We start from the raw sequence: 19,702 nt of genomic DNA on the forward strand, positions 1-19,702 counted from the left end.
AACAAGCCCATGCATTTATATTTTCACTATTTTTTACATTACCAGTCAACTTCCTTTAGAAAAAATAATTGACAAAAATAACTGAGAATGTCCATAAGTAGAAGATGCGGTTTATGTATGTTAAAACTTCTAATCTAGAAAAATTGCCAATTAAAAAAAACATCAGAAATACTGAATTGTACCACTAGAGAGACCTGTACTTGTTCCATTTTTTCTTGTACTTCAAAAATTTCTTTCCATCTTAACACTTTGTTATTTACTCATCAAGATTAAATGGATGACTTTAAATATATGGTTACCCTGCCATTAATGCTTCTGTTTTAAGGTTTTATTTATGAATGTAAAAGAATTTCAAACAGAGTAATATCTAGGTGATCAAGTGAAAGAGGTAAGAGGCTTCTCCTGTGCTTGAATACAGTACAGGTACAAGCAGATGTCAGTGTTTATCTCAGTAAGTTAGTTATCTTCTAGTAGAATTCAACTCTTGGGGATTCCATGGATAAATATTTGCCATCATGGCCTGTTTCCAGTGGCGAAGTAGGCATAAATAAGTACATTTTGTAGTAAGCATTCTCCATCAGAGATTAAAATATAGTTTCTGTTTCATGCAGGCTTATTTATCATATGGGGAAACTAGCGATGCTTTTAAAATGTTATAATTTCCATAAAGAAAAATCTGTAAGAAACAGAATATATTGTTTCGTTGGCATGACAGAGACTACTTGCGGAATAGGTCATTTGCTCTTCCATGCACGCTTAGCACCTTTTGCAGATCCACTATGTTGGGTGGGGGGATTTCATGTCATGATGTCTGATTCCATTAAATTGCAAGGATTTACTTGACAAACCATGGCTTGTTGCAATATTTTCAAATCACAGTTATTCCCAGCAGATACGCTATGTTTATTTCTTTCAAAACCTTGGCCAAACTGGGGAAGGATGTAGAAAAGAGGCAGTCCTATCCCAGAAGCTGATGCCACACAGATTTTTCATGAAATGGATCATAAACTTATTAAATCTTGATCAGATTGGTTTCAGTTGCAGTATATTTTACTGTTTTAAAACTGTAGATATGGTACGTGGAATTTGTGATTTAATTTTACCTAGATAGATATGGCACTGGGAATAATTGTGATTTGAAGATACTGCATCAAGCCATGGTTTGTTAAGTAATTATTCATATACCTTGTTAAGCTATAAACTATGATTTATAAACTAAAATAGATTAAATGAAATTAATATTAAGGGTTAGAAAAATATGAAAATCCAGCCTAAAAATATCTGAAATAATTTAAAAATCTTTATGATTGCAGTTGACTAACAGTTGCAGTCACTATTGTAATAAATGCAGATGGAATCTTATTCCAGAAAATGTATTTAGCAACTATTAGTAGATGGGAACTTCTTTGTGTCATTCTGTCCTGTAACCCAATTATCCTTGCAGTTTAATGGAATCAGACACCATGATATGAAATACAGTAAATTCAGTTCTCTCATATTATTGCCTCATTTAACATAAAATGAGAAATAAATATGTGCAAAGCTATTTTTAGTCTTATGGAGAAGTTTGCATAAGTTCAGTAGCAGTAGCATGTTTATCTCTTGCTTTTCCTTAACAAATAAACGATGCAGGAATATCTTAAAAACTTTGATGAATTTACCATTTTCAAACCTGGATCTAATGAACAAACAGAACTTTGTTCAAAAAGAATTGACTTAAAGGATAGCCCCCCCCCCCCAAAAAAGTGTTTTTTGCATGCGCCAGAGATTGGCCTAACCGGAAAACCTTGATAAATTAAAAATAATTGCAGTCTGATAGCTTGGCTAGCAGAGTGGCACCAGCAGTCGAGCTGATAGTGGTGGTGAGTCCTGGAGATGCTGGGCAGCAGTGGATCCTTCCTAGAAGTTGTGACTTTTAGTGGCAATGAATTTATTGAGTTTTTAAAAAATGCTGATGGGTCACATAAGACTGCTTGGTGGGCAACATGGTGTGAGGCCTGCTTTAAAGGATGGAACCCATAGGAAATATAGACAGAAAATAATATATGTTGCACTGTCACAATTTCCATGAGGCCTGTTCCATGAAGCATACCAAGGCTTTAATAATAGAACTTGATTTACTTTCAACATCTATATCCATCACTGCATATATAGTTAAAATAGAGTGTAGCAAACTGGGGAAGTGTTAAAATGGGATTAAAAGATCTACTGATTGGTGCTGTCAGAGCAGTACTTTCCAAAAAAACCCAGGACTCATACAACAGCCCCAAACAAAACAAAGCTGACTCACTGTATTTTGCATTTGGTAAAATGATGTGTGTTACCATTCAAACTTCCTTTTCAAGGCCATGCACAAGAATACGTAAAACCATCTGGGCCAACATCCAGAATAGCCAGTGATTCTATGTACAGGGTACTTGGTTTTAAGCAGTTTCTAGCATTCTAGTAATGCTTATAAGCAGCAATCTAACTTTTGTTCAAAATTTTAATTTTTGAAACCTTGCAGGAATAAAATAGCTATTGCTTTTTAAAATGCAGTGAAGGAACTAGATCATTATTTAGTGACTATTCCAGATTATAGACATTGTGACCAATTTGACTCATTTTTTGTGTACCTTGCAGTGTATGTGTGAATGAGTGAGTGAGTGAGTGAGTCAGAGGGGAAATACATTTTTTAAAGTTGGAATTTACTTCATACAGGCAAAGATTATTTTTAAAGGTCTGATTTTATGCTATTGAGGACTTTCAAGGTAGAAAAGAGCCCTTTAAATAAATCAGCTGACTCCAGCCACTTTTCAAGTAAAGTTGAAGCTTTGGGACTGCCTTCAAGGGATGTTTCACATAGACTTTGTTATGATAACCTAATCTTACCTTATTAGAACATGAATAACTAAGGCCAGGCCAACAAAAAAGCATGGAATAGTATGCAAAATGTTAAAAAGCACTATATGAAATGAAAAAGTTAAAACCACTTATGCTGTACACAAATCGTTCTTATTCCATCATTCAGCATAAGTACTTACATTGACTATTGAACTAGAATCATTATTTGCCTGGTTTAAAAAGTTTCAGGCATATTCCCAGTAACATTCTCTCCTTTCCTTTGCAATTTCGTTTATGCTGAAGTAGCACTCATAAAAGTGCTGATGGATGAGTTATAGTTGAGTGTTTCACTTGATTACGAATGCAGAATTTGAACCTCTGCTGAATGTCTACTTGCCTGTGTGGTTATTTCCATATTTATTTCATTATTTAACTATTAACTAACATCCTTTGTCTACATCATTTTATGGATGTTTTAGATAAGTGAATGTTTGCTGAATAAAACTCTCAGAAATATCACTGAAGTGGCTATAAGAGTTTTAAATAAAAGACTGGAGAAAAAAGCATTAATTTTGAAAGTAGCAAAATATCTACCTAAGTAAATAACTATAGTGAATGTAGCAGGCAGAGAATCCCAATAATCCTTTGTTTTATTTTAGGTGGTGCTTGGCAATTCTCGTTCAATGTTAAATTCTACCCTCCTGATCCTGCCCAACTTTCTGAAGATATTACAAGGTAGTTTATGCATCATCACTCAACAGAAATTATTTCTGAGAAATTATTATGACCATAATCTGCTTTTCCATTACCTATTAATAGCTTAATGACTGGAATCACTTGACCTTACGGCAACAAATGGTTTGTTGCCGTAAGGTCAAGTGATTCCAGTCATTAAGCTATTAATAGGTAATGGAAAAGCCATTATATATATTTGTCATGACCTCGTTGCAAGGCACAAAGAGCCTTACAACGTGGATCATGATCATTAAGGAAAAGAGGAAGGAGATAATCAAACCAGGGATTAACACAAGCACCCAAAAGCACCCACACCCATGGACCCATAGGCAGCTGAAAAGAAGGACATCAGAGGAACGAAGATAAGACGCACCTGGTGCCCCGGAGGACACAACCGTCGCTGGGAGACAAAAGAAGACACCGGGAAAACGCCCAGGCAGCCATCAAGGGTCCCATCAAGAGGGATCGGGTCAAAGAAGGGTGGGGAAGCCTGGGGCAATACAGGAGGGTATAAAAGGGGCACCCCCACACCACCTACCCCGTTCCCGTTTTTCGTTCTGTCAGCTTTCATTCCAATAAACCAGAAATCCTTAATACCCATTAAGTGAGTCTGTGTCTTATTGCGAAGCGAGGCTGGCCCTGACATATTGGAGTTTTGTTACTTCCTGTAATGTCCTGACTGAGGTTGAAATTTGCCCTTACTTCTAGGGGCTTATCTTAGAGTCACTCAAATTTATCCTTATTTCAGAGTTCAGGATTACCACAGCTTAGTTGTTGAGGCATTGATTACCTCTGTAAAATTTTAAAAGTGTAGGTTTCTATTCTTCCTAACTCCAGATGTATTGAAAAATACAGTTCCCAGATTTCTGGTAATAATGAGTGCTTCCAGGTGCAGTGTAGCTGGAAAGCCAACTTGTTTGTTCTTAACCCTTTACATGGGGAATTATTGGAAGAGATATTAAAGGGCTTATGGTGAAGTTCATTGTCTCGACCTTTCTAATGGAGAACTCTTTACTGCAAAATTCTCAAAAAGATTGAGTTGAGTGGATTGCATCAGGTGTTAACTGTAGAGTTTTGTAAATAAACTCAGAATAGATTATTGTTGACATTAATAGATGAAATTGTTGCAAATGGGATGCAAAGCTTTTTTCCCCCCATGTTTCTTTTTGCCTGTTTTTTATGTCTGCTGTTGGAAATGACAATGTGTTATATATACACTGTGTAACTGCTTATGAATTGCTATAAAGTTAAAAATGCTTCTACTTATATAGAGAGAAATGTGAATATGCTTTTTAAAAATATAAATTTGTTGCAGGTATTACCTCTGCTTGCAGCTGAGAGATGACATTGTATCTGGACGATTGCCATGTTCTTTTGTTACACTTGCACTATTAGGCTCCTATACAGTTCAGTCCGAGCTTGGAGATTATGATCCTGATGAATATGGAAGTGATTATGTCAGTGAATTCCGCTTTGCACCAAACCATACTAAAGAACTGGAAGATAAAGTAATAGAGCTTCATAAAAGCCATAGGTGAGACACGCAGAGGGAAACAGTGTATATAAATAATGGGCCTGTGAAAAGTACTGGTCTGCTTTGCTTTTCAGAGTTGTCTTGACTCCAATCATTCACAAGTCTCAGCTTGAAAAGCCAAAACACTCTGTCTCAATACCTCCACTCAAGGCAGGTCCCTTTGCTATAGCAGACCACATAGCTTTGGCAAAAGTGCCAACTCAGTGACTTAGGCTTAGGCACATGCAGAGGCGTGCATGAAGGACCTGCATTTTGAAGGAAATGTTTATTTTCCAGGAAACAGCTTCACTTTCACTTGTTCTTAACGTTTTTATCCATATTGATTAACTTTAGGGGAATGACACCTGCAGAAGCAGAGATGCACTTCCTAGAAAATGCCAAAAAACTGTCTATGTATGGAGTAGATCTACATCATGCCAAGGTACATATTGTATACAGCAGCCTAATAATTCTATTTTTGTATTATTGATTGATTGTTTATGTGCCATCAAGTCAGGTTTGATTCTATGCAATCACAGATAGACCTTCTCCAGGGTGATCTGTCCCATCCTGGCCCTTAAAGTCTACCAGTGGCATACTCATCATCCACCTTGCATCTAGTTGTCATCTTTTTCTCTTTCCTTCCACCTTTTCCAGCATTATGAACTTATTAAGGGAGCTGGCTCTTTGCATAATGTATCTTGTATTAGGTTTGATAGATTATTTAAACAGAAATCACACAAGAATAAAGATATAAAAAGCAAAGTAGAAGATAAACAATTACTAAGAAAACATAAGTAAAAAATTATAAAAACAGCTTTTGGTTACACATTCTCCTCTTCCATTTTTCTCCCCAACACTAACCACTACCTAAATATTTATCCTGTATTTTGAATGTTTAACGTAGTAATATTGAGCCTGGTCATTTGTGCTTTGAATGAGAACTCTGGATGATTTATTCTATGATCCATTTGTTTTCTTGGCTATCCATGGTCTTTCTAACATCAGAGTTCAGAAGCATCAGTACACTTCCCTGCTTCTTCAGAATTCAACTTTTATTTCTGTAGAACGTTTCAGGAAAACTATTACCCCTGTGATTTTGATCTTTGTAGATATATACACATCACAGCATCTGAATATCTTTTCCAAGGCCTTTTCCTGCTATTCCACCAAGTGCTAATCTGTGGTGTATTTCTTGATGTATTACCAAAAGAAAGAGAAAATAAATGATTGTGTACAGGGTGCAGTTTAATTCTAATATCGACATATTGGGCATGAGTGATCCCAGGTGTGGAGCAGGTTATTAACTTTACGTCCCAGTTTTAGCTTTGTAGCCTAATTATGTCCCTTACATTGAAGTGGTCGTTAGCACTGCTGTAAAGGATTGCTCTACCCAGCTGTACTAACAAAAACAGATTTTTCTTTGAATTGCAGATTTAATTAAATTGTGTTTAAAGTAGTTTCATTAGAATATATTAATGTACCAGAAATAAGCAACGTGTTTGCCAAAGTGTGATGTTTTAACCTTTATTAAACACAAAAAGATAAAACTGATGCAGATATCAATTGCGATATTTTTAAAAAGATTGTCTTTCTCCAAAAATATATATTCACATAGGGCTTAAGTAAATTTTGTTTTTGACAAATTACAATTAATGAAGAGGTTAAAACGTTTTATGTCCTACCATTGTTCAAGTATCATTCTGGATAAAATATTTTCTAATGTGAGCCAGGTATATAACAGATTTCAAAAACTCTTCAACCAGTTTTCAGAGGTAAATGGATAAATTTCCTATGGAAAACAGTCTTAACTTTCACCTTTTGTTAATTGCCTTTAACAAATACGAAATAAGTAAGCATCTTTGGCTGGATAATTTTACAGCAAAAATCCTGGCCACTTTAGCTATCAAAATAATTCTGAGAGTAATGTAATTACATTTTTTCTCAAGAAAATATGAATAATGAAAGGGGGATCAAAGATGATAGTAAGTGAACATCATAAGAGCTATATTGAGAATTATTCTTGAAGATATGCAAAAAGTATTCTTTTGCAGGGATATTAAGAAAATTTGATCTCTGTCCCCCCACTTCCAAATATACAGTCCATTAGATAATAACCAAAAGGAAATAGAAGTTGGGAAGAAACAGGAAAACAAGCTACTTCAACAATTAATTTTTTGTAATTTAAATATTTGTTGCTACATATTATTAAATATGTTTATTAATTAGATTTCTTCCTAGTACAAGAGTTTCATGCATATCATCCACCACATTAACAAATTGTGATTTCTTCATTAAACAGAGAGAAACTATGTTTACCTTCATTTCTCTGGGAATTCTTTGTATGCATTTGACTACATGTAAAAAGTGTGATATTTAATTTACACAATCTCATAGGATGTAAATAAACCTTGTTTTACCTGGCTGATGAATATAAACACCAAGAATTATCTAACTTTTTAGAGAATTGTGTATTTTTAACACTCCAGGGTTGTAGGAATAATTTTGCATGTATTCTTAAAATGATAAAAATATTTTTGAAAATGAAACATCATAGTTGTTTCTGAGAAATGAAGACTGAGAAATGAAGTTAGATGAAAAAAAGTTGTCCAACCTTTTTTCAGGATTCTGAAGGAGTTGAAATCATGTTAGGAGTCTGTGCAAGTGGTCTCTTGATTTATCGAGACAGACTCAGAATAAACAGATTTGCTTGGCCTAAGGTTCTCAAAATTTCATATAAGAGGAATAACTTCTACATCAAAATTCGACCAGGGGAAGTAAGTAATATCAAATGAAATTGTTTATCATATTTCATATATCTGCATATTGAATTTCACTTTAGAAATTAATGCATTGTAATGTATTTATATATTAGGCAAATAGTTTCAGCGACTCAGTCTTGCCAAGGTTGAACCGGAGCCTGTTCTCTCTCATCTAAACCTTCATAACCACACAAAAGTAAAGAATCTGTGCCTCATTACTTGGTGGACCCAGGATGGAGATTTATAACTGGGTATTATCAGCATACTGATGATACCGCACCCTGTTCTGGCAGATGACCTCACCAAATGGCCTCATGTAGATTTTAAATAGGAGTAGTGAGAGAGCAGAGCCCTGGTATCTGCTATTTTTAGAAAATCCATATGTAATGGGAGGCTTCTGGGGGAGGTATAGCGAGCTGAAGATGGCTCTGCGAAAGCGGAGCTGATAACTGCAGCAAAGACCAAGGAACCAGTGGGAAGATCGGTTCCCTGGAACCTCTAGATAAGGAGCAGACAGGAGATAGCCAACATGTGCTCCAGTTGGCTGCTTCTCATGAGGAGACTGCAGGACAGCGGTTTTCCATTGGTTTGAGCACCAGGAGATGAAGGGATTAGCCATCTTGCTCACAACCATGGCTTTTAAAAGTCACTAAGTTTGCAAACCTCACTTAATACTCACTTTCGGGAATTGCCTATTAACCAATTTAAAGCTATTAGAGACCTTCGGAATGACAAGTTTATAAGTCTTCATTGGGTGAGCTTATCTTCAACTCTGAACAAAAGAAAATGTAATTATAAACTTAAGAACTTAAAGAATCTGAAATAAAAAGCAAAAAGCTAAACAAAATTTTGATCTTAGAAAGTTATAAATGGACTAAGGGCCAAGATAAATTTGGAATATTGAAACTTTTACAACAAGATTTTGGAATTAATTAAGAGCAAACAGCTTCTAGTGGGAAATAGATCTGTTTTGGTTTTTGGAAGACATAACAAAGATAAGTAATTTCATGATTTAAAAACTGGACACTAGAGGGTACTAAAGCTTTTAGGTAGAGGAAAAAATGGTGAGCCTATAAAATGCAAAACATTATAACAGTGAAAATACTGAAGGAGACGTTTGAAGAATGGAGTCAGTAATTAGTAGCCACAGTATCAACAGTATCAATAATGATGTCTGTTTCTTTGGATAGACAAAGAACAAATTTTATCTGACAAGGCAGAAATGATATCAAAAGTAGATTTACAACTAACAGGCCAAGAGAATGACTTGGAAAAGGATGTTTCACTGGATCTACAAAAGAAATTGGGTGGTGGTTTCAAATTCAAACCGGAAATACAAATGATAAACCAAGAGAGTGACTTGGTGATTTTTTCCTACTGGATTTACAAAAGAGGCTTGTTAAAGCCTTGGAGAACTCTGTGTGATGGGACAAAGAAGAAATGAAGAGAAATCAAATCCTATGACAGTATTTGAACGAACTAAAGACTAAGACTGTTAGAAGCAAAGGGAAGGAATAAGAAGTTAGTTTATTTGATCAAGGTTAAAACAAGATATGTTGTTACTTCTGGCAACCCTTTATGGACTTTCGGTTGACACCAGGACTGAAAAGATTATGCTTTATGGATTTGCCTATAGATAAGGGATGGGATATGAGATGAGATCATTGTTTGTAATGTTAGAGGGGGTGAAGAGTCACTAAATTTGTTTATACTTGTGATGAAGGTTGGAAGTTACTTTATATATTACTTTTTCTTTATTCTTACTTTTTTCTTCTCTCTGCCCTTTTTCTTTTTCCATACAGTTTTTATCCTTTCTCTTCTATTTCTTTAAGTTTAGTTTGTATTAGATTTTACTATTATAATCAAAGTTCTTAATAAAATTATATTTTAAAAATCCATACATATTCAGTATTTAATTGCATTAATCATGTCACATCTACTCAAGCCCTTAACAAGCAGGAGATTTGGTCCTGGATGTTATATAAGTACAGCAGAATATAATGTCTGTGTCTGCATGTTTTTAACACTGTTTTAAATGTATAGAAATGTACAGATGAGTAATAGTATGCTTAATTACTGCGCATATAATTCATAGGCAAATTTATTTAATCCCAGCTTTCCAAATCAGCTTTATGAAACCTGAGATGACCATCATGGCCTTGCATATTTCCAGCTTGCATTAATCCATAGTTGTTCCGATAATGTCTAAAGTAGAGAGCTTACTGTTTGTTCTTAATTTTTGATTAATAACCCAGTATCTGACATTTTTATGGCATTATATTTAATCTCTCCATCTCTCTCTCTCTCTCTCTCTCTCTCTTTCTTTCTCTCTCTCTCTCTCACACACACAGACACTTTTATATGTAGGGTAGAGGTTGTCCTCTCATAAAATAACCAAGATTTCATGGACTACTACAAATATACACTGCTCTGAAAGCTATTTGCCTAACTCAGATCAAAATAAATTGGTGTTCTTACAATAATTGATAGTTCAGAATAAGAACATAAGGTAAATAAACAGCAAGATAAAAAGCATGAGTTAAGATCCAGATAAAATTCAGGGCTCAAATAAAGTATAATTAACCTGTTACTTTCCTAAAGTGGCAACCCTGACTGAGAATTCCTAGACCCATTTATAAGTAATACGTTGTTATCAATATGAATATATAAAGAGGATTTATTGTAAGGAGGCTATATATTTCATATATTTTTATTAGAAATTAATGAAATTTCTTTCCTAGTTTGAGCAGTTTGAAAGTACAATTGGATTTAAACTACCAAATCATCGTGCTGCAAAACGTCTGTGGAAAGTATGTGTTGAACATCATACATTTTTCAGGTATATAGTTCCTTTTTAATGGTTTGCTTCAAAGTATGTCACAACAAAATAAGAATAGATGGGTCAGAGGTATATAAACAGGTGTTTGCACAACATTCTTCTTGATCTCTAAAGAGAATTTATAGTTGAGAGCCAGTTTTGTGTTGTGGTTAAAGGCACTGAACTGGAAACCAAGAGACTGCGAGTTCTAGTCCTGCCTGAGGCACAGCGCCATTTGGGTGACATTGGGTCAGTCATTCTCCAGGAAAAAAGCTTCCAAACATGTTACCAGGAAAACTGCAGGGACTTGTCCAGTTAGTCGCCAAAAGTCAAAACTGACTTGAAGGCACCAAAACGATAAAAAAAGGATTAGTTGAGTGTGGGATTATATGTTGCTAATGTTATACTCACTGTGTCAGATTTCACATCAGCCAAGACAATCTTAACCCTCCGGACTCATATTCAGGAACTTGCTTATGCAGAACCTTCACAGGTAGTAAATTTGCCAGGATTCCCATGGTTGAGAAATAATGGTTTTAGATTAAATTGAATGAATAAAAAGCACCAAGATTATGTATTTTGGGAAATACATTATATATATGACAGAGGGAATGCGCTATTGACATGGGAAAACAGGTATTTCAGAAAACCACCTTATTCAAGGATGTGTTGATTCAAATTGAGAATCCCATTTCTACAATCAAGAATGGGTTCTGTGGCAATTCCATGTTTGTGACATCTCAGTACCACAGTCATATTGTATAGATAGTGTTTAGAGAGCTCAAAAAGTCTAATGTATATAATTAAGATAAGTGCTGCACTAAATTGCTAGAATAAATGCCTGCTTTTCTTTAAAAATACCCAAGTTATTAGCACTTGCTGGCTAAGAATCGTCATCAAAATAATCATTAGTCTTATTATGAAAAAATACTTCAAACTGAAAGTGATTAGAGCTCAAAACAGATTGTTTTGATCTTATTGGAAACATTGTTGACCATGTAAGAATGGTTCCAAGCTCAAACTTACAATTTTTTAAAATTTTCTATTAAATCTTTTAAAAGATGCATAAACATACATACAAAAAAGATAACAGAAGAAAAACTGAAAAATAATTGAATCAACAAGAAACTTAGAAATGTCATGAAGATTATAATTTGCCAATATAGCATAGTTGTAAATAACTGAAAGTATTATATTGCTTTAACAGACTAAAAATTACTTTTAAACTTTGAACTAAGAATGGATATTGAAAATATTGGCCAATGCAGTCAACAATCATGGAGTAAGATTATGGGCTATAATAAATTCAATCCATGTTAGTAAAAACCTGTTTTTAATACCCAATGAAATGAAAGTATAGACTCTATATATAGAAAAACACATTTTGGATGTGGTACAAATCCATGTATCAAGTTATACCCCAGGAATGCTTTCCAGTTTGAACCAAATGGTGCCTCAGATTTGAAGTTATTCTAGGCCAGGGATGGTGAACCTTTTGGGCGCAGCGTGCCAAATATTTGTAAAATGCCTAACTTGACTCTGCTGGTGTGACCCCTCCCCCAACAAAAGAGAAACAATTCTTTACATATTCATTTTTAAAAAAATATTGTTATTGGCCCTTTGCACAAAGCAGATTCCAGGAGAAGCCACTTGCAACTGCGGCTGCAGCTCATATTGGATTGGGGTGGCTGCGGCTCCCCGGGGCATGGCAATTGTTGTCGAGTGTTGGTGAATGCTTGTGTGTCACCCAAAACATTGTGGCATGTCACCTTTGACACATGTGTCATAGGTTCACCATCACTGTTCTAGGCACTGAAACATATTCCCACAACTTAGTCAGCCATTCTTCCATTGAAGATATCAAACAACCTTTCCAGTAAAAAGCAAATAATTGTAATTAGCATACACAAAGCTATTTTGGTATACTTTGAAGGGATCTATGGTTTAATAAAGTTTAATAATATTGTAGATTGAAATGGGAATTCAACTTTTAATATTTGTTTTGTTTTATATTTATATTTATATATATATATAATTTATAGATCATTTTTCAGAATGATGAGTTTTATAGCATTGCCAGCTGCTGTGAAAAAAAGATCTGACCTGTTTACACTTCCAGCAATTTTTTGAAAATGAATTGTCTGTTTTAGCAATCAGAACTGTAGTAATGTACCAATGAGAAAACATACCATTTTTCTCTAAGTATAATATTCAGAGTAAATTTAAGGTTCCTCCATTACAGTTGCGCTATTGCAACTCTATTACTGCATTCTAATTCTGTAGCCATTTAATGATGTAGTCTTTGACATGATCAGATTCTGAGTAATTCTTCACCAGCATTTTATAGATAAGGACTAGTAAGTGTTCCAGATTTCATATTACAAGATTTTCAAGTTCAGTCAGATCTCTTAATATTCACCTAGTTTCTGCAATTCTTTTTGGTACTGTATAAATTGGATTCAATATATTCAGTTTATACTGAAACCAATCTGGGAGATGAAGTAAGAGTCCCAAAAGATTTTATCTTCATTTTAGTAGTAATTTAATCTTGCAATCTAAGCAAATTATTAATTCTCCACTGAGTGAATTTCTTAGCACTTTTTTCTTCGTAGAAATAAACATTTAATAGTGAAGCAAGAGGGAAGAAATCTGGGCTTACTCTTTTTCTGTATTTATCCCAGATGTTCAGTACATTACTTATTATTACATGATATCCTATAGATCATTAGTTTCTGTTCGTATCAACCAAATTACTTACATTTATGCAGACCATTTGAAAATCCTGCCCCTTTTGGTATAGATAGCCAAACTGTAGGGAGATATAATCTACTCTGGAATCCATGTTAAGCCACTGGCATGATAAAACAATTTAAAGTTTGTGACTGCCAGTCCACCTTTTTTTAAAAAAAAAAATCTCTCTTATCAGTATATTCAGAATATGTCTGATGTTGTTTCTTATATATCTCTTTGAAACAAATCCCAACTGATCAGGGTGTATCATTTTGGTAAAAGATCACTTACTGTCTTTGCAAGTGTTGCCATGAAAAGTTTATAATCTATAATCATTAAAGGAATAGATCCATCTGACAACCACCTTTAAAGCTTGGAATATTTCATACGTCATTTTATAATTGCTATTTGACAGTAGTTTTTGCTATGCACTGCATTTTTAATATTGCTTAAAGTGATACTAAAGATCACATCCCTTCAACTTGAGAATGGGAGAAAATAGCTTTAAAAACAGTCTTTCATTTCAGCTGAGAAAATCAGTCATTTGTAACATTTATCCTGTGTAATGTATTCTAGACTCTTGCTACCAGAAGCTCCTCCAAAAAAATTCCTTACACTAGGTTCTAAGTTCCGCTACAGTGGAAGGACACAAGCCCAGACCAGAAGGGCTAGTGCACTGATTGACCGCCCTGCACCTTACTTTGAACGTTCATCAAGCAAACGCTACACTATGTCTCGCAGCCTAGATGGGGGTAAGATATTCTTAATAGTCCTTGGAGCATCGTCTCGTTTTCTTTTCAAATAAAACATTGTGTTGGAGGACAGATTTAAGTATTTTCTAATCTCATATCTCCTGAGCTTCTTTGGATTACACTTGTAAGTATATGCATGATATTTCATTCATTGTAAGATGCCCGTTAAATAAATACTTGCCCTTCTGCTTTTCTTGGCTTAATCATGTGGCTGTGGAAGACTAAAACTTCAGTCCTCCTTATTTATTTCTTTAGCTGCTACTGTTCTTCCTGCTACTGAAATTTTACCTTCTTTTTCTGTGCTTTTCAGGGTGCTGAGGCTATCATTGCTAGGATGGTAAATTCAGTTTGTATTTCAGTGTTGACTGATGCGATGTGCAAACTGAATGTAGTCATACTATGGTATTTATGTTTTTCCAAAATTTATGATATACCGTAGTTCCCCAGTTCACAAAAATAAATCACTATGTGGAGTCCTTGGTGCTCTCTGAGCTGAGTTGTTTGCTTGCAGACGTTTTATTACCTGACTAGGTAACATCAGTGCTAGTGGGCGTGGGGTTTGCTCCCTGTTTATATACAGTGGCTCGCCCTGCCAATGTTGGTGGTGGGGATGTGGTTTTTTCCTTGGTAGTTCCTTGATTAGGGTATTGTTTTCTGCTTGATTGTTTGTCTGGTGTTAATCCCTGCTTACCTGGGTGTTGGCTGCCAGAGGGGATATGTTCTGTTTTTTTTATGTTTCCTTCTTAGCTTTTTTAATTGTCTCTTTTGAACAGTATGTAAATTTGGTTTATTTCTAGTGTGTCTACTGATGGCTGATCTGTCAGAACACCAAGCTTCCAGGAATTCCCTAGCATTTTTGGATTAATCTTGGTCTAGGATGCTCACAGTTTCCCAGTTGAAACTATAGTTGAGTCTGTCCATGTGTTGTGAGATTAAGGAGTTCTCATTGTGTCTTCTGACTGCAAGTTAGTGTTCACGGATGCGCTCTGCTAGTTCTGCCTGTTTGATGGGGACTGTCCATTGTCATACAGGGGACTCTTGTCACTTTCATAAATGCTGCTCTGCAGATATTCAGGTGTGAGATTCTGTTTGTGAAGTTGGGCTCTAGGGATTAGATGGGATGGCTGCTACTGTACTGGCATCCCTGCTGCACAGCAGTTTCCCTGCCTGAGCTGCTTGACATTCTGGTTGAGTTGAGAGTAGGTTTCCTAGATTTAAGGTACTGGGAGCCTTCAACCTGCCTTTCCTGTGACTTTGAAGCAGCTCGGGAGTTCATGGCCACCCTGGACCTGACTCTGGTCATCAAGGTCCCAGTGCACAGTGGGTATCACACGTTGGATCTGGTTTTTGTCCTGGAGCAGTAGCAACATGATCTGGAGTTGGGGGATGTTACTATTTGTCCTTTGTCACAGACAGATCAGTCTTCGATTGCTTTGCAGTTCTTTGCAGAACCCTGCGGGCTCCTCTTCCTCTCCTTCTGCCCAGCCCTTCTCTTGGACACAGGGGATCTTCCCAATCGGGGGGGGGGGGAATTCAAAATCCTGACTTTGGGATTTCTCTTCTCATCCTTATTTTTCCTCCTTCCTCTGTCTTCCGAACGCCGTGGGGGCGATGGGGACGAACGTCTGGGACTGCTAGATGGTGATTACGCACGATGCCTTCTCCGATCCTTCTTCCTCACACCCGAGGGTGGGGGGAGAGATGGGGACGACTGTCTGGAATGATGTTCCCTTCTCCCTCTGTCCGGGCCCCACAAAGCCAATGATATTTTCATCATCATTTCTTCTAGGGACTGCATCCTGGCTTCCCACCCTTGTAACCTCACAGGGGTCTCGGAATCCTCCGACCCTCTCTTATCGGTCCTGGCTACCTTTGGGGACAGCGGGTACCTCTGCTTCCAAGACGTCTTCGACGTCCCTGGTAGGGTTCCCTGCTCCTCATCCCACATCACCTGTTCAGCTGCGATTCTTCTGCTTTCTTAACCATTTTAGATTTCACAGTTTTCCCTTTCGCTGGACTGGGACTCGAAGTCTCCTGTAGGTCCTCCGACTCCGGAGTGGGGGCCTTTTCCCTTCTCTTTACCGTGGAATCCGGCTCCCCCGCACTCGAATATTCACTTTCTCCAGAGTAAGGAGCAGGCTCAGTCATCGCTAACTTTATTTCCTCACAGATTACTCTGGAAGGATATTAACGGTAAAATTTTATGATTCTCAGCTTTATGTAATGATTGCCTAACCTAATTGAACCAGACTCACAAGTGTAACTTTATGAAATCTGATTTATTGAAGGATTAGTATGCAAATACAGAGAAAGCTGAGAATGAACAAAAGCGCGCGAATTACAAACTAAAAACCCTCCGTGCAAACGAAACCTCTCCCTTCACCCAACCGGTTCAAACTCCCTTATCCCCAGGTGCTGGCAACGGACAGTGCCAATCGCCTGGGAAGAAAACCTTGAAACCAAAGCGTAGCCTAAACACATTCCAAACCTAGAAAGCAGATAAGCAGTCCAGCGCAACAATGCCTAACTGCACCCCCCAACCCCGCGTCAGTGAAAGGCATGTGAAATGTTACGATGTAAAGCAGTCATCGTAACAGGGAACATGACAATACCTTTCGAAGACCCTGTTCCTCTTACTTGACATTCATATTAATTTGTCATCCTCTCATCATCTTCAATCTAATGAGCAGTAGAAGAAAACAAACCATTACAATATTTTCATTCGTACATTTCTTGCCATCAGGACAAATGGACTGAATTACTGCTTCTTACAAAATTTGTCCCTAACTACTTGACATCTCTCTTCTTCAAGCAGTCAACAGCTACTACCCCCACATTTTGCCTCAGAGCTTTTGTCTGCACTGTTTCTCAAACCTCTTACTTTTTCCTGGAGAAGTGGGCTGCTCAGTTCTTCTTAAAGAAAAAGTTAGATTTAGCCAAGGCTGTGTAGATGCATGCCAGAGATGTGAACAGACAACATACCACCAAGATTATGGTGAAGGATTTGGCTTGGCTTTCCATTAAGTTTTTACCTCTGTCATCCAAAAAGCTAGACTCAAAGTTTATTGACCCCTTCCCAGTTACACATTGTTAACCCAGAGTTCTGTCTGTAATTGTGTGCTTTGATCAAGATGCATCCAGTCACTTAACCAGTCACTCCTTGTTTGTGCCTCTTGCATTCTGCTTCCCCCAGGCCTGGTTCTGGTAGATGGCGATGGGGAAGAGAAAATGAGGCAGAATGTATTCTGGATTCTACATGTTGGGAGGGCATGTTTAGAGTATCTTATTCTTCTGAAGGGCTACCCTGAATTAGAGAATTTGTGGAATGGAGCAAAAGATGTCCATACACCACAACTTGTCAGTCAGCTCCATCTGAAATTCCTACACAAGGAATTCTCACAAGCCCCATTACCATGAACTGCTGTCAGTATCAATAGACCTTGATCCCCAGGACAAATGAGATTCTGTTTCCTGCTACACTGGGCATTCCAGTTGCTATGGAACTAAAGGGGAGGGGGCACCTCCCAGTGCAGTCTAGCTCTTCCCTGCCAGATGTATCTGTTGATCTTGGTGACCTTCTAGGCCCAACAACATATAGGGCTGAAGAAAGACATAGTAATTCCATGTCCATTGCCTTTAACAAATTACCAGGGTCCGTGTGGTGGTGAATGCATCCTTGAAGGAAGGGGTGATTCTAACCGCATTTAAGGAAGCAGGAGTCTACCCCCTCTTCAAGGAGCCATTGCTGAACCCAATGGTTTTGAACTATATCCAACTCGTCACCCAATTTTCCGTTTTAGGCTCTGGAGGAAATATTATCTGGATCACTATTGGTTGGGTTTCAGTCCTGGCCACAATACTGAGATGGCGTTGAACATGCTTGTGGATGACCTATTGTGGGACAAAGATGGGGGTCGCCCTCCTTGATCTCCCAGCAGCCTTTAGGGTAGTTAATCATAGTATCGTTCTGGACGGGCTCAGAGGATTGGGAATGGGAGGCGCAGTGGTTTTCCTCCTTCCTCCAGGCTATTCCGGTCAGTGTTGAAGATGGGGAGAGTGTAGCCTTGGCCCTTGCTTTTTGGTGGCTCCAGGGCTTGATTCTCTCTCCTTGTTTAATTTCTACATGAGCCGCTGAGTGAAGTCATCTGTCAACATTGGGTTAGATACCAGTATATCAATAGGAAGCATTCAATATTGCAGACATCTGGATAAAACTTCTAGTCAGTGAGAGAGAATTCCTGTAGATGAAGCAAATTTAAAATACCTAAAAAGTGGGGCGGGGGGGAGAAAGTAATAATTTAATTAATTAATTAATTAATTCGCTTCATCTATTTTTAATATCTATCTATACACACATTAAATAACAATACAATGGAGATCTTACTATTAAGTAATTAGTTCAAGACAGAAATTATTATTCCATAACTAATATTTTGATGTGAATTGCAGTGGTTCTTTTTTTATCTTATATTCAACTTTGGATGGAAAGTTATATATGCTTGTAATACTGACATCCCAAATGGCGATCAATTAATATTGATAGAACTTTTACTTTTCTCTTTTTATTTTCAATACTTTAAGCTTTTTAAATAATAAAATGTTAATAATTTTTAAGCATATTATATAAACATTACTGGATTGAAATCTGCATTGAAATAGTACAATGTATCATGATTTACAACATTACACTAAAGGGGGAAAAAAATTCCTGTAGACTAGGGCTGTATTCCCAGCCCTCCAGGCCTAGCCTAATACAACATAGAGTATTCTGGTGGACAGAGCTGGGAGAGGTTGATAGCTAATAGATGTTTTAACAATTGATCTGGCATTTTATCACAAGACTTTAAAGTTGGATGGCCCACTTTTACAGTCACCTTGATTTCCTTGGCTGATGTAATGGGCTGTGAGATTAACCTTTAGGAACAGAAGAGCTACAGCCAAGGTAACAGATAAGAGAAATCTGATTCCAAAGCAGGAGTGTAATTTGAGAAAAGGTCTCAGACTTGACCTTCTGTACTGTACAATAAAAGTAGTTTTAGTATTCATAACTTTGATGTCCAAGTCTGGTCCACCATGAAGGGCTGACAGCTGGACTATAATCTAAAAGGAAATGGGGCCAACTAACAGTCCATCCCCCTTCCCTGATTGAAATAGGGAGGGGCATGATTGCTTTGAAGAAGATTGCATTGGCATCCATTTCTAGTCAGGTTCACAGCTGGGGCAGAGCTTTAAAGGGTCTTTCCCATGTCACAATTTAATTTTTCAGTCCAGCCAAGTACTCATTAATAATCTAGTCCAGTGTTTCTCAACCTTCTCAGCTTTAGTGATACTTCTTTGAGTCTATATTTCAAGCTCATAGTATCTTGCATTTTGGGTTAACTTTGTTTATATTGCCTCTGGTTGCTAATTAATTTTTTTAAGAAAGTGTGGACTCAGAATTTTCCAGGTTGAGAAACACTGTTCTAGTTATACAAGGGCTTAATTAGACAAATAATTATACAAAAATAATTATACAACTGTTTTAACCATTAGTGCACAACCGAGAAGAAAATGCAGCTGAGTTTGGAAT

General features: G+C 36.9%; 1 protein-coding gene across 7 annotated transcripts in view; it reads left to right on the plus strand.

Annotated features, from left to right (window-relative positions):
- The window catches only part of EPB41L3 (erythrocyte membrane protein band 4.1 like 3), an 87,354-nt gene that overhangs the window by 35,775 nt on the left and 31,877 nt on the right, over nt 1-19,702 (plus strand). For all 7 annotated transcript variants that reach the window (XM_063299132.1, XM_063299127.1, XM_063299126.1 and 4 more), the window contains 6 exons: nt 3,483-3,558; nt 4,874-5,092; nt 5,426-5,513; nt 7,696-7,848; nt 10,575-10,672; nt 13,958-14,133. In XM_063299132.1, the coding sequence (XP_063155202.1) occupies nt 3,483-3,558; nt 4,874-5,092; nt 5,426-5,513; nt 7,696-7,848; nt 10,575-10,672; nt 13,958-14,133 (810 nt within the window). The remainder of the gene's footprint in view (nt 1-3,482; nt 3,559-4,873; nt 5,093-5,425; nt 5,514-7,695; nt 7,849-10,574; nt 10,673-13,957; nt 14,134-19,702) is intronic.

This window comes from Candoia aspera, chromosome 3 (genome assembly GCF_035149785.1).
Source record: "Candoia aspera isolate rCanAsp1 chromosome 3, rCanAsp1.hap2, whole genome shotgun sequence".
Taxonomy (NCBI): Eukaryota; Metazoa; Chordata; class Lepidosauria; order Squamata; family Boidae; genus Candoia; species Candoia aspera.